Source organism: Akebia trifoliata, chromosome 7 (assembly GCF_017979445.1).
Source record: "Akebia trifoliata isolate Shusen 1 chromosome 7, ASM1797944v1, whole genome shotgun sequence".
NCBI lineage: Eukaryota > Viridiplantae > Streptophyta > Magnoliopsida > Ranunculales > Lardizabalaceae > Akebia > Akebia trifoliata.
Genome location: NC_141381.1, coordinates 10,283,426 through 10,309,383, shown reverse-complemented (window position 1 = coordinate 10,309,383; position 25,958 = coordinate 10,283,426). Strand labels below are relative to the sequence as shown.

The following is a 25,958-nucleotide window of genomic DNA, read 5'->3' as shown; positions in this document are numbered from 1 at the left end:
AACGTAGTACTAGTACGTGGTCGGTCCCCTCGTGGGATGCCAAACCATTTATGAAAGCTACAACTCTTGACTCGTACCCGTAGGTATAAAAGATAGTCTAAGTATATCAATTGCACTTCTTGGTCAAAACCGGTGCCTAAGAAAGATCTTGCCCCGTTGTACCCTACTGTACGAGGGGGATAGACTACGTCTATTCTAGACGAGAGGTATTTAAGTGGGCCCTTGCTCAGCATTGTGCGCCACCTCTCAACTGGAGATCAAACTGGCTGTTTTTAGCTTCAGAGAAGTGAATTGAGGTTTTAGATTATCACCTATACGGTATATCAAACCAAGCCACCACGTATCGAGAGGTATATAGGTGTGCTTAGGCAAGGGTGGCCAGATAAAAATGCATTGCACGTAGTAAGCTTAGAGTCTAGAAACATTTCCTGTAGGTCACGACTCGAACTTGTCGTGGGTGTTCCCGGGTTGTTTATTGAATGGAACCTTTGGATTGATGAATGTATAGATCAGAGTGTATGATTGTCCACAAGGATCAAAAATGTTGTTTTTGGAAATTAAAATGGGTGCACCAACCCAATAAAAAAATCCATTTTAAACTTGACCCAGTCCATCTCGATCCAACGATCATTATTAGCCGAGCCATTTGAATCAAAATGAAATTCAAACTTTTTTTCTGATTCGGATTATAAACCCATTTTAAAAGAAGAAAAATGTTTTCCAGAAGAAAAATGCTTTCCAGAAGAGAAATACTTTTCAAAAGTAAAATATTTTCCGGAAGAATAAGATTTTCCAGAAGGAAATGCTTTCCCAAAAAGTTTTCTAAAAGAAAATGTTTTCTAAAAAAAAGAAAAGGAATAAAAATATTTTTCAGAAAAAAATGGTTTACAAAAATTCTATTTTTGCATGAAAAATTATTGAAATATGTTTGTGGAAGTTGTTATTCAATGAAAACATTATTTGTCAATATTTTTCAAGAGTGCAATAAAATTATTTTTCTGAATAATCATTACATTAATGAATTGTTTAATGGATTGGTGCACAAAATTCAATAAAATCTCAGGGTTCATTTAAAATTTTATCAAGGGGGTGACATTGAAATTGGTTAAATTCACCTTCAAAGAGGTTTAAGGGTTATCATTGTGTCTAAGCTCAATCGTCCATCGTCTAGCTAGGGTTGTAAATCCGGTCAGTTAGAGTAAACGTCAATATCAAATCAACAGTCAGAAATGACCTCAAACTTTCTCAACATCGTCGAGTTGTTCTTTGAAGATCATCGTGTTTCAATCCTACCGGTTATAAGCAATATCTCAGTCCTCAGTCCTAATCAAACTCGTGTGGGTACTTGTCTTAAGTTTTCATGAGTCATTTGGGTTAGCTCGAGTCCTTTTTTCCAGCAAGGTCATGTCTTCCTTAGATTGAGTCTACTATTTCCTATTGAGTCAAGTTAGTTCATCGAGTCTATAGAGGTGTCTGTTGCCCCATCTAAAATTGATCGAATAAAGGAAATTTTTGAATACCTCGAGCGCATTAACGAATTAACTAATAATTTGATAGATTTCATTTCTGAACAAGAAGATAAGAGTCGGGCTCAACCTTTAATCGAGAAAGGAAAGGTCTTTGACCTCGAAACAAAAAATAATTCCTAAAGAGATTCAAATAGAAACCATCTTATCCCTAAAGGAACACGAGGGGATAATGAATTTACTCAGAAATTTCAAAAGACTTGTTCGTGTGATCATATGAGGGTATGTTAGGTACAAGCTTGGGTGTTGTTCAACACAGAATAGATACTCGTCTATATCGATGGAATCAAAGAAGATGTTATAAAATGTATCAGCACTATCCTTACTACATCTTGAGTTTCAAATCACATATTATCAGTCGATATGGGGGTACCTTTTGAACTGATCTCTGATAATGGGTCGTACTTCAAAGCATAAATCATTACTTTACGTTTAAAGTTGAAGATCCGAAAACACAAATCTTCTCCCTACCGTCCTCAGATCAATGGAACGGTTGAAGCAGTTAGTAAGAGTCTCAAGACTATCATCAGGAAAATTGTGTCCATCACATCGAGATTGGTCAGAAAAATTATCATTCACGCTATGGACATATCGAACTTCAATTCGATCCTCTACTGGAGCTACTCCCTACTCCTTAGTGTATGGCATGGAAGTAGTCTTGCCAATTTAAATGGAAATTTCGTCTCTCAGGGTCTTGTTGGAAAATCATTTGTTAGAAACAGATTGGGTTCGTCAGCAGTATGAAGAATTAAACTTGATCGAAGAAAACGAGTTAAAGCCCTGTACCATGTGCAAGCTTATCTAAGAAGAGTCACCCGTGCATTTGACAAAAAGGTCAAAGCTCATCATTTACAAGTCAAGGATTTAACTATCAGACTTCAAAGAAAATTGAACACTCCTCCTCGACTATAGAAGAAAGTCTGAACCCAATTGGAGAAATTCATTCATTAAGGAAATACTGTCTGGAAAAGTCGTCAGACTTCAAGATCATGATGGAAGTGAACTACCAGAGTCAACCAACCTTGACCGGATCAAATGGTACTACATTTAAGGAGGCCATCTTTGGCCGAATCAATTTTCCTACTACCCAGTTCATTATCTCCTTTCTCAGCCCTTTGCAGCCTTTTCAAAAAAAAAATGATGCATTTTTCTTTCTCAGCCCGATCACCTAACCTAGGGGAGGGAAAATTCGAACTACGTTTTGGTCTGATCCCAAAATTCTGGGGTACGTAGGCAACCTGAGAAGTTACTTCAGGCCCGACCACATCAAAAAAATAAAAATAGATTCCCCGACAAAGAAAAAATCTAAAAAAAAAATTCAAAAGAAAAAAATTGTCAAAGTGGGGAAGAAAATTCAAGGAAAAAGAAAATAATTTAAAAGGAAATGTCACACAAGGGGCATTTGGGTTTTTGAGCCTCAAAATCCCTTTCTTTTTATACCTAGTCCTAAGCTTACCCATGAAAGTCCTCCTAAGTACCGTGCGAGAAGTCAAGGAAGATAGCAAAGCATGATCAGACAGCAACTCCAGAAGTTCAGAAGGGAAGAAGAAGAAAAAATTTGCTAAGTTGAAAACCCAAAAAGGGCGGCTTAGGCAAAAATTAAGGTAAGCTCGCAAGGTTGAAGATCTGAAAGGATGACCTTGGCAACAATCAAAGCAAGAAAAAAAGAAAAAATTGTAAGCTCGCTAGATCGAAAACCTAAAAAGGCGATCTAGGCAAAAGCTAGAGCATGCTCGCTAGATTGAAAACCTGGATAGGCAATCTAGGCAAAACTTAGAGCTATCAAAAAATAAAAGAAAATCTCCGTTGAGTTGAGAAGCTGAAAAGGTAGCCCGAGCCGAAATATCAGAAGTCCGAATGATCAAGTTTCAATACCCAGTTTGAACCAAATATAGACTCAGTGGATACAAGTATCTCGTCTATGATTGATCTGAAGAGTTTCATGTCCCTAAGCGAACCGACGGGGAGAAAGAACAAATTCTATGATGAATTTCAGAAAGAAATATTTTGTTCCAATGTCTTTGAGCCTGACTCAAAATCTTCAATATAAAAAGTCAAAATTAAAAGTTAAACCTTTATTGCGCTTGCGGTAATCAAGGATTTCAAACTTTCATAACAAGGGCACTTCCTTTTTTCTAAAGAGTACAGTTTCCCCCCTTACACTAGGGGCATTTATTTTCAAATTATATTCAATTATCCCTAGTGCAATGTTCCTTGTCAAACTAGGGGCATTTTTGTTCTGATGCCTGGTCAATTTCAACCCCAAAGGATAAGGTTAACTTTGCATTAAAGGTTACCCTCTTGATAGCAATTTTGAAAACTCCTCAGATTCAAAGAGAGTTAAAATATTTACCAGACCTTCATAAAATCCAACTTTTTATTAAAAAAAAAAGTCAAATGCGAGGTTAATCCCCCGTTTGTTCCCTCAAAGCTTAGTTCATTATTCTTGCACCCTGGGCAGGTAGAATAGAACTTCCTAAAAAAGAAAAAAATTAGTTCATTACTCTTTCACTCCGAGTAGGTAGAGTAGAACTTCCCAGAAAAAATTAGTTCATACTCTTTCACTTTGAGTAGGTAGAGTAGAACTTCCAAAAAAAAAAATTAGTTCATTACTCTTTCACTCCGAGTAGGTAGAGTAGAACTTCCAAAAAAAAATTAGTTCATTACTCTTTCACCCTGGGCAGGTAGAGTAGGACTCCCAAAATAATTAGTTCATTACTCTTTCACTCCGAGTAGGTAGAGTAGAACTTCCCAAAATAATTAATTCATTACTCTTTCACCCTGGGCAGGTAGAGTAGGATTCCCAAAACAATTAGTTCATTACTCTTTCATTCCGAGTAGGTAGAGTGGAACTTCCCAAAATAATTAGTTCATTACTCATTACTCTTTCACCCTGGGCAGGTAGAGTAGGACTCTCAAAAAGCTTGGTTCATTACTCTTTCACTCCGAGTAGGTAGAGTAGAACTTTCAAAAAAAAAATTAGTTCATTACTCTTTCACCCTGGGCAGGTAGAGTAGGACTCCTAAAAAATTAGTTCATTACTCTTTCACTCCGAGTAGGTAGAGTAGAACTTTCCAAAAAAATTAGTTCATTACTCTTTCACCCTGGGCAGGTAGAGTAGGACTTCTAAAAAGCTTAGTTCATTACTCTTTCACTCCGGGTAGGTAGAGTAGAACTTCCCAAAAAAATTTTTTAATTCATTACTCTTTCACTCCGAGTAGGTAGAGTAGAGTAGAACTTTCCAAAAAAAAAATTAGTTTATTACTCTTTCACCCTGGGCAGGTAGAGTAGGACTTCTAAAAAGCTTAGTTCATTACTCTTTCACTCCGAGTAGGTAGAGTAGAACTTCCAAAAAAAAAAAAACAAAAATAGTTCATTACTCTTTCACTCCAGGTAGGTAGAGTAGAACTTCCCAAAAAAATTTAGTGCATTACTCTTTCACTCTGAGTAGGTAGAATAAGACTCTCAAAAAAAATATAAATTTATTACTCTTTCACCTAGAGTAGGTAGAGTAGGACATTTAACTTTCTCCCAACTTTTGCTCAGATTTGTCTCAAATATCATTCAAATTTTCTCGAGTTTTGTTTTACTCAGATTTTACTCAATTTCACACAGTGCACACACTTGCACTTTTTAGTCAGGGAGAATTCTCTAAAATTCAAGGATCTGACACTGTCAGTGAGAGCTCTCGCTCAAGGACCTGACAATCTTTTAATTCGGGGAGAGCTTTACCCTCAAGGATCCGAACACCCCGACGAATTGCTAAATCAGGCTGCAAAATGAACTGTCACTAGCTTTGGCATTCAGATATCGCACTATCTACCAAAATAGATTTGCTATCTAGTTTGCTTCAACCCTCTGCCAAAGAGGGGCATCTGTAGACACCCCATTTTTGCACTCGCCTGATTAATCAACTCGTCAATCCGATTGCAATGATTCCCAATGATGGATGTGTATTCCATTGCTTTATTTTGTTACCAGATGTGTTTCAGAAATCCGGATGAGGTATCTCGAATTGACAAAACCTTAGAAACCACGCTACGCTAGGAAAATACGACCCCAGAAACATAGAAATCATCATCTTGCAGACCAAAAAGAAACTTCACGATAAAAATCACTAAAAAATTACCAAATTATCAAAATACCCCTAACCTCAAAACAACCCTAGAGCCTACATTACGCTTAGGAAAACTCTCTCGAACACATAAAATAACAAATCGAAACCAAATAAATCATTTCACCAATTTTAAAAGAATTGACAAAATTACGAAAATGCCCCTCATAAAGTTCACAATCATTTCACACAAAAAACTTCATAAATGACACAAAATAATATTTCCATTGAATTCCTTACGAAAAATCGATTCTAAAACATCCTAGAACATTAAAAACCGACTTAAAACGTGAAAAGTCCTCTCCGGGGGCAAAACGGTAATTTCACAATTTTCATAATTAAAAAATTCGAAATTAATAAATAAAATATTAAATAATTAAAGTGAAACATTGATGAAATTAATTTAAAATTTTGAACCTAAAAAATCGATCAATCGGACTTTCGGGTAAAATTGTTGAGGGTTCGTGGGATATTTCTTTAAGGACCCCTCCATTTGGGGGTCCAAAGAATTAAAAAATAATGGAAGGGGGTTCTCCAAAAATTTAAAGTCAATCAAGCAAGACTGTAGTCAAAGTATTAAAGTCAATCAAGTGAGACTAAAGTCAAAATTAAAGTCAATTAAGCAAGACTGAAGTCAAAATATTAAAAGTCAATCAATTAAGACTAAAGTCAAAACATTAAAAGTCAATCAAATAAGACCAAAAGTCATAATAGAATTCTAATTAAATAATAACTCTATCTAATAGAGTTCTAACTTAAAAACAATTCTACCTAAAACAATTCTAATTAAAACACAATTCTACCTAAAACAATTTTAACTAAAACACAACTCTAATTAAAAGATCTCTAATTAAACACTAACTCTATCCAAATCAACCTTAAAAAAATTCTATAAATAGAGGTGCTCACACCCTATTTTCGTATCAAATCATAAACCCTAAGAGAAGTAGGTCTAGAAGCTCCCCTAGCCCCCCATAAACCCTAGTTTTGGAGCCCCAACTCCTTACCTAACATCTCTCTTTCAATTTTAGTCTAGAAAACACCTAAAATCCCTCCAAAAACACCCCCAAATCCACAACAAACTTGAAGAGTTCAGATGCAAAAACAAGGAGATACCTTGATCTAGGAGATCCGAAGTCAAATCCGGAAACAGAACGAAGCAAGGGAGTACAGTACAAGGAGCTCTTTTTGTCAGATCTGAGGGAGCAAAATCCTTGCTATCGGAAAGGTGTGAAATTTTTTTTTTTTTTTATCTAGGTTTTTAGCAATGTGATATATTTGGGAAGTTAGTAGAGACCGGCTTTGGCCGGGCGGGGTTGGTGCCTAACACCTTCCAACCCCGTAACTTGATCCCCGAATTCAGATTTTTTATGGTAGATTAGTTCTTTTTATCCATGTTAGAGTCAGTTTGGTTCCTAGACCACAATAACTAGGTGGCGACTCCCAAATCTCAAGGGTCAAAAGCGGATCCGCGCACCCCGCGGATTGAGGGCGCTTTCACACCCATATGAAATTCACAAAATAAGCTGGGGTTATACCCTGGTCCTTTTGTAGCATCTGGATTTGGTAGTCATTTTGTGTGGTACTCTCCTCTGAGCAAGATCGGAAGCAATTCTGTCAGCGTTATAGGCACTCTAGTGAATACCCTGTTTATCCTGTTGGGTTGAGCTTGTTGAGTTTGACCATACTGCGGTGCTGGTTGTACTTGCGGAGGAACTGTCCGAAAGGGATTCTGCGGTGTTGGAGCTCAGGCGACTTGAGGTATCGACGTCCAAGGGACTTGTGGTGCCGGTGGTTTTTAAATTGGTGCCTGAATAAAGAGAGGTTAGCAGGGTTGTACATTGTTGACCTGTGTCTCTTTTCTTTTCTTCGCCACATGCACTGGCTTTCTCTGATAGGGGATCCCTGTCGTTGTCCTCAAACTTGTAAAATCAAATATGAAACCGGTTCGGATCCCGTCCTCGACCCGATCTGCTACTTGTACCAGATTTGAAAATGTGCCCGTAGTATGCCCCACCAGATGGGTATAAAAGGCATGCCCTAGGGTCGAGATAAATGTGGTGTTCATCTCTTGTTAAGTCATTGTGAGCCTCACTTGTGAGACAGATTCCCGCCACCTCTGGACATACTCTTTCACCGTCTCCTTTCGTATCATTGTGGCCATGTCATTCCGGTCTAGACCTACATTCGTATTGAACCGATAATTGTACCAGAACATTTCAGCTAGGTCCAATCCAGAGAACCATTTGAGGGCTGGCCCTGTTAAGCTTCTTTGGAACAATTGCACCAGTAGCCGCTGTATTGGCACATAGATCCGTAGAATAGTTTTAGGTGCGACAGAGGACACCCCGCCCCACTGTACTTCTGAAACTCTGGACATTTGAACTTGGCCAGTAATTGAGCATTAGGGTAAAAACAGAGGTCATTGAACCGAGTTACACTCATCTTATTGAGGCCTTTCATCCTCATTTCTTGTTGCAGTGACTCGATTTGTTGAGCCAAATTTTCATCTGTTGCACTTTTGGCCTCTATGGCCCTGTATTCGCATTCTTCATCAGGAATGATCACAGGGGGGTTGATTCTGTGGAATATAGAGCGGGGGCCCTTGGTATTCTGGCATTGTGGGTGGCAAGGTGGTTGTGGTCCTTGCAAAGGTTGCTCGGGTTGATCTTGATTTGACCCTGACACATGGTGTTGTGCTGTCTGGGCTTGTATAAAACTGGCGTTAGCTAACACGACACTCATCATCTTTTCTTGCCTCTCAATCATTTCCAATAGTGCTGCTATCCTTGCGTCAACTTCTGACGTTTCGACCACTGCGGGCTGTGCTGCTCTGGAAGTACTCATGGTAACAATTGAAGATCTAAGGAAATAAGGAGGTTCCTCTGGCTGCTTATATTTCTTTCGTTTGGCCATCTTTGGGTACATAAGATCAAGCATTACTATCTTGTTTAAAAATAAAAATGCATGATGTTTTATTAGGTCGGGTAAAGTTATTTATTTTAAAGTAAACGAGTTTTAAAGGAAAGAGTTCTTGGGCACGGAGCTGACATTAACATGAAGTTGGCATCAACACGGGACTGGCAAAACATTTTGAAAAAGAATTACATCAACCGGAGCTGACATCAATACGAAGTCGATAAAATTAAAAAAGATTTCATTAGTACGGAGCTGGCATCGACATGGAGCCGGTAAAAATTTAAAAAAAAATTCATCAGCACGGAGCAGGCATCGACATGAAGTCTATAAAAATTTAAAAAAGATTTCATCAGCATGGAGCTAACATCGACACGGAGTCGGTAAAATTTAAAAACGATTTCATCAGCATGGAGCTGACATCGACACGGAGTTGGTAAAATTAAAAATGATTACTTCAGCACAGAGCTGGCATCGACATGGAGTCGGTAAAAATTAAAACGATTTCATTAGCACGGAGCTGGCATCGACACGGAGTTGGTAAAATTAAAAATGATTACATCAGCATGGAGCTGGTATCGATACGGAGTTGGTAAAATTAAAATGATTACATCAGCACAGAGCTGCCATCGACACGAAGTCGGTAAAATTAAAACGATTTCATCATCACGGAGGTGGCATCGACATGAAATCGGTAAAAATGATTACATCAGCACGGAGCTGGCATCGACACGGAGTCGGTAAAAATTTTAAAAAGATTTCATCAGCACGGAGCTGGCACGACATGGAATTGGTAAAATTTAAAAATGATTTCATCAGCACGGAGCTAGCATCGACACGGAGTTGGTAAAATTAAAAATGATTACATCAGCATAGAGCTGGCATCGACACGGAGTTGGTAAAAATTAAAATGATTTCATCAACACGGAGCTGACATCGACATTGAGTTTGTAAAATTAAAAATGATTACATCAGCACGGAGCTGGCATCGACACGGAGCTGATAAAAATTTAAAAAAGATTTCATCAGCACGGAGGTGGCATCGACACGGAGTCGGTAAAATTTAAAAACAATTTCATCAGCATGGAGCTGGTATCGACATGGAGTTGGTAAAATTAAAAATGATTACATCAACATAGAGCTGGCATCGACATGGAGTCGGTAAAAATTAAAATGATTTCATCAGCACGAAAGTGGCATCGACACGGAGTTGGTAAAATTAAAAATGATTGCATTAGCACGGAGCTAGCATCGACACGGGGTTGGTAAAATTAAAAATGATTACATCAGCACAGAGCTGCCATCGACACGAAGTCGGTAAAAATTAAAACAAATTCATCAGTACGGAGGTGGCATCGACACGAAATCTGTAAAATTAAAAATGATTACATCAACACGGAGTCTACATCGACACGGAGTCGATAAAAATTTAAAAAAGATTTCATCAGCACAGAGCTGACATTGACATGGAGTCGATAAAATTTAAAAATGATTTCATCAGCACGGAGGTAGCATCGACACGGAGTTGGTAAAATTAAAAATGATTACATCAGCACAGAGCTGGCATCGACACGGAATCGGTAAAAATTAAAACGATTTCATCAACACGAAGTTGACATCGACACGGAGTCGGTAAAATTAAAAATGATTACATCAGCACGGAGCTGGCATCGACACGGAGTTGGTAAAATTAAAAATGATTACATCAGCACAAAGCTAGCATCGATACGAAGTCGATAAAAATTAAAACGATTTCATCAGTACGGAGCTGGCATCGACACGGAATTGGTAAAATTAAAAATGATTACATCAACACGAAGCTGGCATCGACACGGAGTCGGTAAAAATTTAAAAAAGATTTCATCAGCACGGAGCTGGCATCGACACGAAGTCAGTAAAATTTAAAAAAGATTTTATCAGCACGGAGCTGGCATCAACACGGAGTTGGTAAAATTAAAAATGATTACATCAACACAGAGCTAGCATCGATATGGAGTCGATAAAAATTAAAATGATTTCATCAGCATGGAACTGGTATCGACACGGAGTCGATAAAATTAAAAATGATTACATCAGCACGGAGTCGATAAAGTTTTTTTAATTATAAAAAGAATTACATCAGCCGGAGCTGGTATCGACACGGAGTCGATAAAATTTAAGAATAATTTCATCAGCAAGGAGCTGGCATAGACACAGAGTCGGTAAAACTTTTGAAAAACAAATTCCATCAGCACGGAGCTGGTATGACATTTTGTAAAAGTAGATTAACTGAAACAAGTTGAGTTGTTTGATTGGTTGTCATTCTTGTTAGATTATTGATGGGTCATGGGCTTGATTCAAAATTGGATATGGGTCATGGACCCAATCTGAGATGGATATGGGTCGTGGACCCATTCGAGGTGGATTATCAATTGCTGTGTTATCCCTTTGATAACATTTCGGTCCTGAGATTGAATTTTGTATACCAACTCATTAAATAATTCATTTATGCCATGATTATTCACAAAGAAACTACAGGAAATTTTATTAAACTATTGAAAATTATTTGACAACTAAGATTTTTATAACAACTTTCAATAACTCTGACTTAGATTTTTTTACATAGACGCTTGGCTTTGTTTTGATTGTCATTAGGATTGCTAGGACAATTAGGCTTGTTTCTTTTGGTTCTAACGACTAGCTCTTTGAATTCTACTGGTTCATCTAGATATCCTAAGGTGCGCTTGTTCCAAGCCTTCTCAATGATATGCACTAACTTTTCAGTCAATGATTCGGGAGAAAAGAATTCTTTGGGTTGAGGCAGCGAAAATTCTATAGGCATTTTGTACTGTTCTGGTATTAAGGCAGGTTGGTAAAAAGATGTCTTCTTCAGTCCAATCAAACGGACATAATAGGATTCTTTAGTACCTAAAACAAGGTAGTCAGCTATTCACCAAGGGCATTTCAAACCAATATGACGGGCAAGGCGAGAATCCAACCATTTGCTCTAAGCCTTGACTGAGTTGTGACGCACTAACATGTTTCTTTTGGAAAAGTGCTCTGGCCTATACTCGAGGGTTGAAGGAATGTCAATAATTTTAAGACGATCACAAAGTCACATATAAAGTAGGTGAGGGCTTCCTTTGAAACCCCTTCCCACACCATTTTTTATGGCATCTAGACCTGAGAAGGTTTTAGTTAGAATGAGAGGTACAGGATTGACTTTTTTGGAGAGTTGGAAAGTTATGTCTATGAAAGACTCAAGGACACTTTGACCCTCACTTTTGGAGGTCAGTATGTATTGGGCTAAGATTCTTAAACACAACCGATAGTCTCTAGTGGCTCTCCAAGCTTCTGGTTTAACATTGATGGGATGACTGCGGGAGTGGTATGGACTCAATAAGGGTACCAAATCCAATCTTCTGTTACGGACTAGGGCCTTAGCTTCTTCTTTTGAAATGTTTAAGCTTGTGGCGAGGTCACCAGAATATCATGTCTTCAATGAAGGCTTAACTAGAGGACCTGAAGTAGATATCCCCATGATGCCACAATAATCTTCATGAGTAGGACACAAGTGCATATGCCCAATGTGGAAGATGTGAAGATAAGGGTTCCAACGATTAGCCATAGTGCGCAAAAGATTCCAATCTATCTTAAATTCATGGAAGTACAGGACACATCTCAACATGAATTTTTCAAAGTTGAATTTTTCTACTTTGTGCATCCCCGTGATGGTTGTTTTGACCAACTGGTTAATTGGGTTATTGCCTGCAACTAGCATCTTGAGTTGACACAAAAGAATATTTCAATACATTTCCAAGGTCCATGCAAAACATATCTTTGTAAGTTTTTTTTTTGTGCAAACAATAAATCTTTTGCAAATCATTTTTCCTTTTCTTTTCTTTAAAAAAATATTTTTCTTCTCTTGAAATGGGTTGGGACGCGAATTAGAGAAAAAAGAACTTGAACGTCATTTTGAGTTAAATGGTCCGGCCCATCGTGATCGTTAAATCGAGATGAACTGGTTCATTGTGCATCACTACCAAATTTAAAATGGATTCTTTATTGGGTTGGTCTACCCATTGATATAATAGTTTTGAATCAATTTAAACAAATAGTTTGATTATCTTGAAGATAAAATCGTAACTTCCTGATCTCAATAATTTTTAATGTCCACTTTCGAAAAGCAACCCGGGAACACCTACTATAAGTTCGAGTAATGATTTATAGGAAGGTTTCTAGACTCTAGGTTTACTACGTACAATGCAATTTATCTGGCTACACATGCCCAAGTACACCTATATACCTTTTGAGCATACTCAATCAGACGGTACGTGGTGACTTGGTTTGATATACCGTATAGGTGATAATCTAAGTCTCAAATTCAAATCTCTGAAGTAAAAAAACAACCAATTTAATCCCCAGTTGAGAGGTGGTGCACGATGCTGAGTAAGGGCACTCTTAAGTCACCTCTCATCTAGAATAGACATCGTCTATCCCCCTAGTACCGTGGTACGACGGGGTAGGATCTCGCTTAGGCACTGATTTTGACTAAGAAGTGCAATTAGATTACTTTGATATACCGTATAGGTATGAGTCTAGAGTTGTATATTTCATAAATGATTTTCGCATCCCGCAAGGGGACCGACCACGTACTAGTACTACGTTGGCAATCGGGACATGTGACTGTGCGGCTTACAATAGGACAAACGCTCAGGTCGCTCTAACATGGGTGCATCAATATACCTTTCAGAATCACCCGATCAAACGGTACTGATGCCCCAATTTTATATACCTTACGGTACGTGATTGGACTTGTCATTTTCATGAATGACGTCGCATCTTCGAGGAGATCGGACCACGCACTAGTGCCACGTTGGTTATTAGGGACATGCAAGCGTGCAGTGTAGTAAAGTAAACATGCTAGTGGTGTGTGTAAATAGGATAGGGAGTGCCCAGGGCATTTTTCAGATGAGTGGGCCCGTTGGCCAAATCAAACCATTCCTACATGGATGCCATATAGCTCAAAGAATACAAAGTCCATTACATCCGTATTAAGATCATGTAAGCGCATTGAAAATATGTCTATAGAAACTATGGCTTTTCAGATAATTAGTCCACAAGGATAACACATTCGTAGTTAAGTATCAACCAATCAATTTTTTTCATCATTTTTTTTTTCGAATGAACTAATCATAAAAGGACTTTTCTTTTTTATTTTTATTTTTTTATGGTCCAACCGATGATCGCTTTGAATTGTCATTTTGATTAATCAAAAAGTGGCGAGTGGTACGCCCTAAGTTAACGAAAAGTGATCCGTTTGATCTTTTGAAATTTTAAAACTCAAAACAAAAATGAAGTTCAAGAGGAAAGTTGTCAAGACTGACGTAAAGAACAAACTGAGCACAAAAAAAAATTAAAATTTTTTTTTGATATTTTTTTTGTGTGTGCTCATTTTGAGGCACATTGCCTCTGATTTTTGGCTTGGGCCAAAAATTTTCTTATGTTTTTTTTTTAAAACTTATTTTGTATTCCTACAAGATGTCAAACAAAAATGTTAGTGTAAACTATAGTAAACGAACTCCAAAACTGGTTTCGACTTGTCAAAATCTTGTTGACTTTGTCACATTTGGAAGAAAGTTTTATTCTACCCCAAATCGATATGCAATAATAGTTAATCAGAGATTGGACGAGAAAGTTATAATCAGTTTAAGTTCGATTGTCCATTCGGCAAAAAAAAAAAAACATTTTTTTTATACTCATTTTGAGGGACATTGCCTCTAATTTTTGGCTTGGGCAAAAAATTTTTTTTTTTTCATTTTGTTTTTGATAATATGCATGCTTAAAAGAATCATAATCGGATAACTAAAGGAAAAAAACAAATTTTTTTTAATCAAAGGGAGTAAATAAAGAAAAAGAAACCCACTTAAAAATAAATACAACAAATAATGTTAGCTTGCAAATAAGAATATTTTGAATTTTTTTTTCAAAATGATCGAGTTGACACGAGGGTAGAGCCTTAGCTCCCAGCGGAGTCGCCAAGCTGTAGACATGTGATTTTTTATTACGACGACCACATCTACTAAGGATTGGAGTCGCCACCATTCATTTTGTAAGTGGGTGTGAATGGTCACCCGATGCACATTTTTCTAAAAAGTGACATTTTTGGCATGTCACTCACGATGGATAAGAACTAATCAAACCTTGAGATTCGGGGTAAGCGGCTCTGTTGGAGAAAATAAAAGGTGTTAGGCACCCTTTTCTCCCCACCAAGTGGCGGTAACCTCAACTCAACTCGGTCATTTTGATTAAACATACAAAAATAAAAACAAAGTGTCATGTGTCGTGCATTTGTACCCTAAGTAGGGGTTTGTTTTTGACTTTATTATAGGATTATCCCATTGAAGAGGATGATCCTTATAAACCTTTGTCTTGAGGACCATTCATCCTAAGTCCATTTAAAATAAAATAAAGAGAAGAGGGGATAATAGAAGAGGGAGGAAGAGATGATAGAGAGAGAAAGAGAGGGGGGGGGATATTTTGTTGCACCCACCTTGATGCTTCCTTTTTTCTTTCCTTGCTTTTCTTTTTCTTCTTTTTCAATGTCTTCTAAGGTTCTTAGTAGTTTAGGAAAATATTATTTTTTTGTGTAATTGAAGGAGTAGAAAAGAGACGATGAGAGAATTAAGTGGAATGTAATATATATATATTTTTTGTGAGACTTGGGAGGAGAATTTTTGTAGTGAGAGTTAGGGGCCTTTTGGAAAGAGAGAGAGGGGGTATTTATAGATGTTTGAGGATGGTTTGAGGGATATAATGGGGTGAAGTGGGGAGAGAGTAGTGAATGGCATATGTTTTAAATGTGGGTGGTATGAAATTAGGGATTGGGAGATGGGTAATTATGTAATGAAGGTAAATGAGTTGTATTTTGATCCAAATGGTTTGGATCTTACCCAAATTATTTGGGTGGAGTGTTTGGTGAGGTGAGATGATGGGTGTTTAAGAGAATGGTTGATTGATTGAGTGGTGTTTAGTTTAAGAGAATAGATGGTGTAAGATGGTGGTTGGGAAGGTGGGGGAGATGGTGACATGTGGCAAGATGTGTGGAGGTTAGGGGTTTAGATTTAATTGATGGGAGAAATTCAATGTTTGATTTGAGAGGATGGGTGTAGGTTTAGGTTGTAGAGAGAGGTTTATAGGAAATGATGATGGTAGATTATGGGGAGGTATGATGATGATAGATTAGGAGGAGATGTGGGTTGATGTGATTTTTTAGAGAAAAAGTGATAGGTTGATGTGTGGGTAGATGAGGTTTAAAGAAAATTACTGGGGTAGGTAGTTGAATGAGGGAGGTGAAATAGGGTGATGACATGTGTCATATTTAATTATCAAGATGGTGATTGGTTGATGTGGGTAGTGGTTTGTGGGTTAGAATTATGGGTTTGATGTGAATTAGATATGGATAAAGGTTTGTGGGCTTTGTAGTGTATTGGGCTTGGGTTATGGAATGATTTTGGGTTATTGGATTGGGTATGATTTGTTTTGGATTGGATTTTTGAGGGTGGGTACGTTTTAGGTTTTAGGTGGTGTGGGATTGGATTTAGGTTTGGGGATAAGGTGAGAAATGTAATTTGTGAGTGTTGAAGGTTTATGGGCCTTAGGCGGGTTTAGAATTTCTTCGGATTCGGAGCGGAGCGGTGAGGGGTAAGGAAGGTGGAGATGGTCCCAAGTCTCATTTTACATTTTTTTTTCTTTTTAGGAATTTTTGGATTAATCGAAATGCCACGTGTTGGCAAATCGGATTTTTTAGGCCCGTCGGATAATTTCATTGAGAATTCGTCATTTTTGATTTTGGGAATGACACAGCGAATATTGGGAAAGCGTTGGATAGGCCGAATCCTTTTGGTGGGCCCCCTTAGACCCTTATGGGGTCTTAAGGGCCTTGATTGGATCAAAATGTTATATTTCGATTGATTTGGACTTTTGAGGCCCGTTGACAATTTTTATTGAAAAAATGTGTATTTTTAGGCCCTTTCGAGTAAGGGCCCGTTCAAATTGGGGTGTTACATGAAAATTTGAATTTTTTGACTTTTTTGTCTTCTAAAATGATATATGTCCTTTTACTAACTAATTTTTGCAAGTTTTCTAGAATCGTATGTAAGTACTCTGTTTACTTATTATTATCAAATTTGAAACAAAGCTCGAACGTGGTGGATAAGACTAGGGTTTGATCTACTAAAGTCTGATAGAGGTTTAAGGTAGATTAGAGAATGGCCTGTCTCCTTGAGATTGGGTTAGAGCTCATCAAACCCAGCTCGATCCCGTCCATTGACTAGTGGATGGCTAATGAGGGGGCTTGAACTGAAGACCTCTCCCTTTTTTAAGGAATGCATTTGTCATTACGCCTTACGCTTATTGATTTTGTATCTATTAATTTTTATTTATTTATAAAAAATAACATTTTATGATTAAACATCTACTAAAAACCTTTTAATAAGAAAAAATATTAATTATTTAAATAGAGAGTTGCTATTGGAATCCCCCAACTTTTACTTTTTACTCCCCAATTAAAAAAAATATATTAATGATTTATAAAAAGTAAAAGTTGGAGTGCCAATAGAAATTCTCTCTCTTCTTTAGATTTAAGATACTATATTAGCCTAATCCTAATCCTAAATATAAAAAATTACTAAAGTTATTTGAATGAATTTATGTTTTTTTTTTTTAAAAATGTTAAAGTAATCATTCGAATTAAACTTACCAATAAAAATAAAATAAAATAAAAAATTGAACCAAACTTTTGTAATGTTTGAATGGTGTGTTTTAATCTCAAAGCAGGGTGTGATAAATAATTTAAGAAGTTGGGGCGTAATAAGTAAAAAGTTAGTGTGCCAATAGCAACTCTCTTTAAATATAATAATTTTAGAGAGTTATGCACACAAACTGTGTACGATTGTTTGCGATTCATATAGAAATCAACGTTGCATTAGTAAACGTTAGTGTGGCACTAGTAGCTCTCTAGTTTTAAAATGATTTGATTGGTCCGATACAGTAAGACTCAGAAGAGTCAACTCGGTATTTTGTAGGGCGGGAAGAGAGTCACGAGACGAGAGACCGACATTAATGTTCAAATCTGCCGCCCAATTGAAAAAATTAAACTACCTTTGATGATTCTCTATGTTAGGGTTTCTGGTATTCGAATGAGTGTTCTGCAATCTAGGGTTTTTAATTTATTTTATCGAAGGAAGGTAGTTTTCGATTCTCAAGAAGACAATGAGCGCCGTGAACATAACCAACGTTACTGTCTTAGACAATCCAACTGCGTTTCTCAATCCTTTTCAGTTTGAAATCTCTTACGAATGTTTGATTCCTCTCAAAGACGGTATTTATTTATTTATTTTTGCATTCAATTTTCCCAATTTCTTGGGGATTCAGATGTGTTCGATCATCTCGAAATTTGACGTTTCTGATTTATTTTTAATTTTTTTTTTAACAAATTGTGGATTGGAGGTCCAGCAAGGATAACAGAGTAATGAAATTAATTATTATTATTTTTAAACCAAATGTGATTTTTCTTGTTGGAAAATCTGACTTTTTTCTTAATGAAGAGAAATCAAACTTGGAAAATGTTTTGTGGTTTATAATAGAAGTGGTGAGATGTTAGTTGGTAATAGTTTGGGGTGCGGATTTGTGATGTTTCTTAATGGGTTTGATAAATATATTTAAATAATAACTATTTTTTGATGTAAACTGGACTAATGGATGGTCAATCACAAATCATTATATGTAGATGACAAACATTTAAATTCTTAGAAATCAATTATATTTATGTGAAAACAACCCCAAAATTCAGTCAACTCAGCTGGGTTCTCAAGAATCAGCTGAGATTTTGGATGGCTTGATTTGGGTCTTGTATGAGTCATTGTGAAGTTTGAGTCTTTGTGGAAATCATCCTTGGATGCCTTTGGGACCAAGCTGACTCACCTAAATCATCTCACTCTTGGCGAGATTTAAGACCATGCTACCAGTATCATCGATGCCTCATAAATGGTTGGGGTCAAAAAAACAAATCATATTTTTCTATGACTAATTAGAGCTTCACATTTTGTCAAGTCAAGTGACTTACAGCCTTTCTATCCAATCCATGTCATTTTTTTCTTTCCTCTCCTCTTGTTGAACCTTCAATCTATATCTAATCAAAGTGCTCCTTAGTCCTTCCCATCCGACTTTCTATTATTTAGCCCTTATTGGTCTTTTTCTTAATTTCTCTCAGACATATTTATTTCTTATTTTAGTTTTCCTAGTCTTTTAACTCATCCATCTCAACTTCTCTTTCTCTGCAACTAATATATTTTATGTACATGTTTCTTGTTTGCCCAAAATTTTGGTCCATAAAGCATGATTGGTCTCATTTTCATTTTGTAGAGGCCTAGGTTTTTCCAAGGACACTTCCAATTTTGACTTGTTCAGAGATTCCATTAGAGTGTTGATACAAATCTAACTCTCACCATCCTTAATTTGGGTTTTCTTCCATGTTAGTTTTACGTTTTTCTTAGCATATTTACAGTTACAAATATCTTTTGAGTCCACCTAGTTATCTTGAGATTTCCATCAGGTGGGTAAAAAGGACTTTTTCGCTTTAGGTTTGAAGATTCTTTGATATTTATCTTTCCAGGCTCCCTAAATGTGTTCACCTCACTCTTAAAGTGGTTCAAGAGCTATGGTAGAGCTTTGCGTGTATTGGAAGTAATTGTTATTCATGACATTGGATATAAGCATATTTGGATTTTTCAACGCAAATTTCTCTATTTCACTTGATTTTTAGTTCAATATGTTCAAATCATAAGTGAAATGTTGTTTCTTAGACCCTTTATGCAAACAGATTTTATCCAATACCTCTTTTTGCATTCTACATTTTTTCTATAGGCATCTCTAAGGGCAAGGAGTTAAAATTTGGTTGCATGGGTAGTTTCGCTTTTTTTTTTTTCCTTAGTTTTTAATCTTTGAATAGTTCATTTTGTCTTATCGATTGAGATTTTGAATTTATTTTCTTCAAATTCTGATGTAGTTGCTTTCACTTGAAGTGAAAAATGCTCTGCGACCTGTATCGATGTATGATCTTGTTAATTTGGGTGTGGCTCTGATATTTTTCCAGGTTGTAATAATTTTTTTCCTTGTCATTCCATGACAGATTTGGAATGGAAACTGATATATGTAGGATCTGCCGAGGATGAGACCTATGACCAAATCTTAGAGAGCGTTCTCGTTGGGCCCGTTAATGTTGGCAATTATCGTTTTGTCTTCCAGGCAAACCCCAATGACTAAACTAAATCTAAAAATTGGCTTTATTCTATTAATTTACTTATACTATCTAGACTGATATGGACGCTTTGTGGACATGTTGCCAGGCAGACCCTCCGGATCCATCAAAGATCCGTGAAGAGGATATTATTGGTGTAACTGTGCTGCTGTTGACTTGCTCATATGTGGGTCAGGAGTTCATAAGAGTAGGATACTATGTGAACAATGATTATGAAGATGAACAACTTAGAGAAGAACCGCCTCAGAAGGTGTTACTCAACAAGGTCCAAAGAAACATTTTGGCCGACAAGCCCCGAGTTACGAAGTTTCCTATAAATTTCCAACCGGAAATCAATGAGAATGGACAAGAATCCCCTTCACCTGATCATCCTCCTGAAAGCAATGAAAATGAGGTAAAGCCACCTTCACCTGATCATCCTTCCGATGGACCAGAGTCTTGAATTTTCCAACAAAAGTTAAAACTGTTTATACAACAATGTTGTAGGTGTGACATTACTTCGACAAAGAATTATGAGTGTTCATTGAATTTGTTTTGTACCATTTGCTTTATGTATGTTGGGTTAGATGAGAAACTCAAGTTTTGGGTTTGCTTACAAGGTTGTGAACATTTGGTACTTTCTTCATCTATCCATCATGCATTTTAGTTACAACAATGTTGTTGGTGTTACATTACTTTGACAAAGAATTATGAGTGTTTATTGAAATTGTTTTGTACCATATGCTTTGGGTTACAAAGTTTCAAAAAACTTGAGTTTTGAGTTTTTGTTTACAAGCTTGTGAACATTTGGTTGTAAAATGGTTTCTAAAATGGTCAAAAAAATCATATGACCAATGAGAGATTGACATTTGTGGTGTGTTCTCTAAGATCATGGTGAACGGAATTGTAACAGTTCTAAACTTAGTTTCTGCGTTGATCTAGCATGGATAGCCTCCATTGGTGAAGCTGATCAGCGATATCATTTCATCTGAAATGGTCTAAAGAGCATGGTATATAAATACGTACGAACAATGAAAGGTAAGTCAATCATCTTTGATGATGTAAGTTTGAGATTACATTTATTCTTTATTGGACTTGAGCGTCATAGTGTTTTTTGTAGGTATCATTGTCCATTGGTGTCGGAGAAGAAGACCCACCACCCATGTCTTGTGAGTCAAGTGCCTTTGATGAGAAAGTCAAGCTTTTTTTTATACTTTGCTGAAGAATACAAAAATGCATCTCTTAACCTCTAAGCCCTATGTTGCATCTCCAATTTTAGTGGGTGATTTAGGCATAGCCCTCAACTCTTTGGTGAATATTTAAGACATCCCCGTGTTTTCAAACTGATTGCATGCCCCCTTGACCTTTGTCTTCTCTTATAGACTAATAAAAACGATTTAAATTCCACATCTTCAATCTTTGGCTAGAAACCTTGATTTTTCTACCAAAGATCAGTCAACTTCAACCTTAATGGTAAATAATTTTATATCCATTCTCAACCTCATCTTCAACCGTATGTTTCTGACTTCAACATAACCCTTAATTTTTCTATCAAAAATTCTATTATGTTTGAAGGTTGAAGTAGATAGAATTTAGGGTTGAAGATGAAGGGAAATAATATTTACCCAAGACCTTGAACTCAAGGGTCTTTGGTAGGGTTGTGTTACAATATTAGAGCCTGATCCCGACCCATTACTCGCCCATACATTGGTCCTATGTCAAAATGGTCTTAAGGTTTTGAGTTACCCTAGAGTTTTCAATAGGTTAATGAAAATTGATCTAAAAGCCCATATCTTCAACATTTCAATAATCTTCCCACAATCCCACCATTGCTAGGATGAATTATTAGGCTCACGCGGATTGTCAATAACACCATAGTCCTTTCAAGTTCATGGCCAATATTAGATTAAAAAAAAAAAAAAACTCGAAAGAAAAACTATTTTTTTTGGGCTTGATCCAAGACTTTGAAGATTGAAGTCACCAAAATCCCAAATCTAAAGTTCAAATCCAATGATATATTTTATGTAGTTTTTTTTCAAGTTATTAAATTGTGTGCTCTACATCCATGTGACATCTGATCCTATTTTTGAATGTTACATGGAGGTCATGGAACAAAATTCTATCTACTTCAACCTTCAATCCTCAAGAACAAGATACAATTTTTGAAGTAGGATTTTGGATAGAAATAAGGGATTAAAGCAACCTTGAAAACGATGGATTGGAGCTAAGGTGTAGAAGATTACAAATAATTTACCATAGAAGTTGAAGAGCAAAGAGATGATTGGTTTTGGTTAAAAAAATAAAAAAATACAAGGATTCTTGGTAATAGAAGGGGGTTCTGGCAGGCCTATTTGGGCTTGATTTGGGCCAGGTTTTGCAACTCCAAGACGAGGCCCACTAATCTATATGGCCAAGAAAAAATGAGCCGAACCATGGAGTCAAAGGTTAGGTTTGTATCCCTAGTCCTGGCTCAAATTAATGTATATCAGTGGATGCAGGATAATGGGTGGAAGGTGAATTAGGACAAATAGGCAGGGAGGGATTAACAAAATTGAAAGCTTATTTTGCTGTATTTTATTTCATTTTGGAGTGCAAGGTAAAATATTTGGTGTGACAATATAATCTTATAAACAAATAAAGTGTAATTTAAGTATACCCCTCCAATTTTGGTAAAATATTTGACATACCCTTATGTTTTCAAACTGATGATATGCATCTTGACCTCGTTCTTTTCATATAGACTAATGAAAACAACCTCTATCCAAAAATTGTTTATTTTTCTCCAAGAATTCTATCATCTTCAAGCTCTTCAATCCCATGATAAATTATGTGAAATCTATTCCACCACATCATCAAAATTTCTTTTTCAACATCATGTTAATTGCTTTTAGAAAACTTCTTATTTTTTCCACTTAAAATTCTATGGACCTCTACCTCTCTAAACATCTTGTCTTGTTATTGAGGTTTGGAAGTTGAAGTTTATAGAATCTTAACGTTGAAGAGGAGGGTACATTTTTTTATTCAAAAGATTGAAAAGATGATTGGTGAAAGAGTAGTGCTTCTTTGACTCTCTCTCTGATACATGCCCCTTGACGTCGCATGAGTTAGAATCATAGATTTTTTTCTCTCGGGATATACAATTGTACATCCCCAAAAGTATGTGAAATTATATATCCCGAGGAAAAGAATCTATGGTTCTTGCACATGCCACATCAGGGGGGCATATGTATAAAAAAAAATCATTTTTTTTATGGTGAGAACCCAAATATTCACTTTAAAGAGAAGGGGTATGTCTAATATTCACCATAAAGTGGACGGCTATGTCTAAATAACCCAAAATAAAAAAGAAAGAAAAAAAAAAAAAAAACTTTGAAAATACGTGTATCCAAGGATCTAATTCAATCCACACATTCAAATGTGGTAAACGATCAAACGTAAAAAAAAAAATGCAGATCCGAACAGAAAAACAACAATGGCATCACTCACAATAACCTCCTACTGTTTCTCAACTTCCTTCACTTGGATAAATTCCAACAAATCTCAAACCTTCCCCATCTCCAAAAGCCTCTCTATTCTCAAAACCTCAAACCACAGTTCCAGCAGATTCTGTTCATCAAATCCCAGAATCACTCTAGAGGAAAAAGACCCATCTACCCCTCTTCTTCTCCAAGAAGAAGACGAACCAGACGATACAGTAAGCTTTTTAGAAAAAAAAAAAAAAAAAATTTCTTGATGGGTTCAATTCTAAACTATTTCAAAAATTCATATTGAAGCTGAGTTTAGTTTTTATTTTTATTTTTAAGGGAGTTGAGGAGAGTGTGAAGGTGCTCAAGAATGCAGCAAAATCAAGAAAAGTTGCATCAAGGAAGTTCTAGCTGCCCTTTCTGTGATCAAGAAATCGAAACTCGACCCCTCATTGTTTCTCAACAAACTTGGTGGAAAGGAATCACCTGGGAGAACATGGATGCTTATCTTCACTGCCCAGGTTGTTCTACCCTCACTTCTTTGCTTACTTACTATTTGAATTCTACTGTTAGGGTAATTTCCTTTATTGGGTACTTAATAGATTTCTGGACTATTTTGCAGGATCGATTGAAGCGCGGTAGCTATTTCCCAATTACAGCTGTTCAACGGTTTGACGCAGCTGTAAGAACCCTTGTTGTTCTTTCTTTATTGATTTGTTGTGATAGATGTCTTGAAACTAGTCGTGATTGATCAAATTGGTGCAATTTTGGGATTTCGGTGTTTTGGGTGTATATATGTATCATGTAGTTGTAACTTGTAACTCGTCTTCAGGTTATGAGATAGTGAAATCAAACAGGAAAACTAAAGTTTCAGAGTTTGGAGGTTTGGGAGAGTTGTAAATTTCTTTCTTAAAGACATATATATATACATATATATGATTTTCACGGACATTAATAAGGGAAATTTTCAACATCCAATAGCCAATACATGATTCAAACAAGAATAACTCACAAGCATAAACATCAATAGATTGCCTAAATTGATGTCATTCAGTAAGAATTTTCATCCTACATTACTATGAATCATGTGAGTGCGAAACCATGAAAGCAACAAATATAGATGGAAACACATAAAATACAGCATGATTTAACATGATTCAGCAGTGCCAACAGTCCTCACCAAAATTGATTCCTTTGTTGCTACCAAAGACTTACTGATTTCCTCTTTATTTACATGTTTCTTCAAGGCCAAAAAGTGAAAAATCAATCCCATGTTCATGTTGGGAGAAGACTTGACCATGTGTGTTGTTCTGTTTGTGGGTATTCCTGAGCTGTTAGGAGGTGTTTGATATCAAAGACAAAGGAAGCGTTACGGATATAAATATTTAAAAAAAAAAAAAAGGGGGATGCAAGAAGCATTTCCAATTTCAACACCTTCCCTGATATCTGAGGCTGAAATAATCACTCTTGCCTTTTGATATGGCCCTTCAATAAATTAATCTCAAAGACTCATACTTCCTTGTCCAATGTTCATGGAGAGGTGATCAATTGTGGTTGCTCTTGGATAACTTTTCGTCAATTTGCCTAACTTATAATTGCATCCAAACACCTTATCAAACTTACTAATTTGGTAATCTATTGGAGAAAGATGAAATAGTATTGTTTATGATTTGTATTTTTCAAATCTTAACTATTCCTGCATTGGGTTATCAGGCAAAGATGATTGAAAACGGAGTATATTTGGGCCCAATTGGATGGCTGAAATTTCAAGGCAGGTTTTCATGGAAGAAGAGAATATTGGCATTCATTTTTGAGTTCGTCGAGATAAAGGTCGGGCCATTTAGTCCCCTGAGGATAAGTCTCGGGCAAAAAGATGAGAGGGAACCAGGCACCAAGGACCCTTTCTTTACCTGGTTTTATGTGGATGAGGAAATAGCTGTTGCTCAAGGTAGGGGTGGGGGGACCGCATTCTGGTGCCGCTGTCGCCGTGTTATGTAGTTATGTGTTGCTTGTACTTTCAGGTCAGTGTTCATTCCTGGTCTTATGTATGCTATTTTCTTATTTAAATATCATCATTTGTATATAAATCAAGCACATTGGAGGCCATTAGATTGAGTAAAACATCTAACAGCTTTGACATTATAGTGAAGCTCACATTCAATCTAACCTCATATAGATTACAATGGGTTATCCACCATTGGACTGCTCCATCAAAACAATGGAGTGATTCTCTCTAATTAAGTTTCTTGTTATTGTATTATAGACCTGTTCATAATTGAAGACAATTACCACATCCTTCTATCCTTGTTGATGCCTTTTTCACGTCCTTTCTTTATCAATTGCTTTACTTTCACATTGCATAGCAAAGATTCATTCTCAGCTTCATGGGCATTCATGCATTTTTTTTTCTGAAAAAAGTGTAATGGAATTTTTTTTTAACGTGATGGTCAAGGTGACAATTGAAGATAAATAGAACACAAGTTTATGACTCTTGCTTAGAAATCAGATTCCATTTGAATAAAAGGCCTTCGAAGAAGATACCCCCTTGAACTCAAAAAAAAAAAAAAAAAAAAACAAAAGAAAAAAAAAAAAAAAACTTTCTGAAATGATAGTTATAAGCATTTAAAGCAACTGTTCCTTTTCATTGAGCGCACGAGAAT

At 36.5% G+C, this 25,958-nt stretch overlaps 2 protein-coding genes across 2 annotated transcripts; both read left to right on the top strand.

Annotated features, from left to right (window-relative positions):
- Positions 1–17,626: 17,626 nt before the first annotated feature.
- LOC147398205 (histone chaperone ASF1B-like) lies at positions 17,627–20,712 on the top strand. Its single transcript, XM_086448953.1, has 3 exons — positions 17,627–17,917; positions 19,727–19,842; positions 19,944–20,712. The coding sequence occupies exons 1-3, from the start codon at positions 17,809–17,811 to the stop codon at positions 20,295–20,297; spliced, it is 579 nt and encodes a 192-aa protein (XP_086305079.1). The 5' UTR covers positions 17,627–17,808; the 3' UTR covers positions 20,298–20,712.
- Positions 20,713–23,306: 2,594 nt separating this feature from the next.
- Positions 23,307–25,591, top strand: LOC147398204 (microbial collagenase). Its single transcript, XM_086446673.1, is given in 5 exon segments — positions 23,307–23,528; positions 23,638–23,695; positions 23,698–23,819; positions 23,921–23,980; positions 25,012–25,591. Coding segments are annotated over 5 exon segments (747 nt in total). The 3' UTR covers positions 25,297–25,591.
- Positions 25,592–25,958: the final 367 nt, after the last annotated feature.

Bases quoted from the DNA above. Each gene is read 5' to 3' on its own strand.
- LOC147398205 (XM_086448953.1), top strand. From the start codon at position 17,809: ATGAGCGCCGTGAACATAACCAACGTTACTGTCTTAGACAATCCAACT. The intron at 17,918-19,726 runs GTATTTATTTAT...ATTCCATGACAG, and splicing joins TTTGATTCCTCTCAAAGACG to ATTTGGAATGGAAACTGATA. The intron at 19,843-19,943 runs GCAAACCCCAAT...ACATGTTGCCAG, and splicing joins ATTATCGTTTTGTCTTCCAG to GCAGACCCTCCGGATCCATC.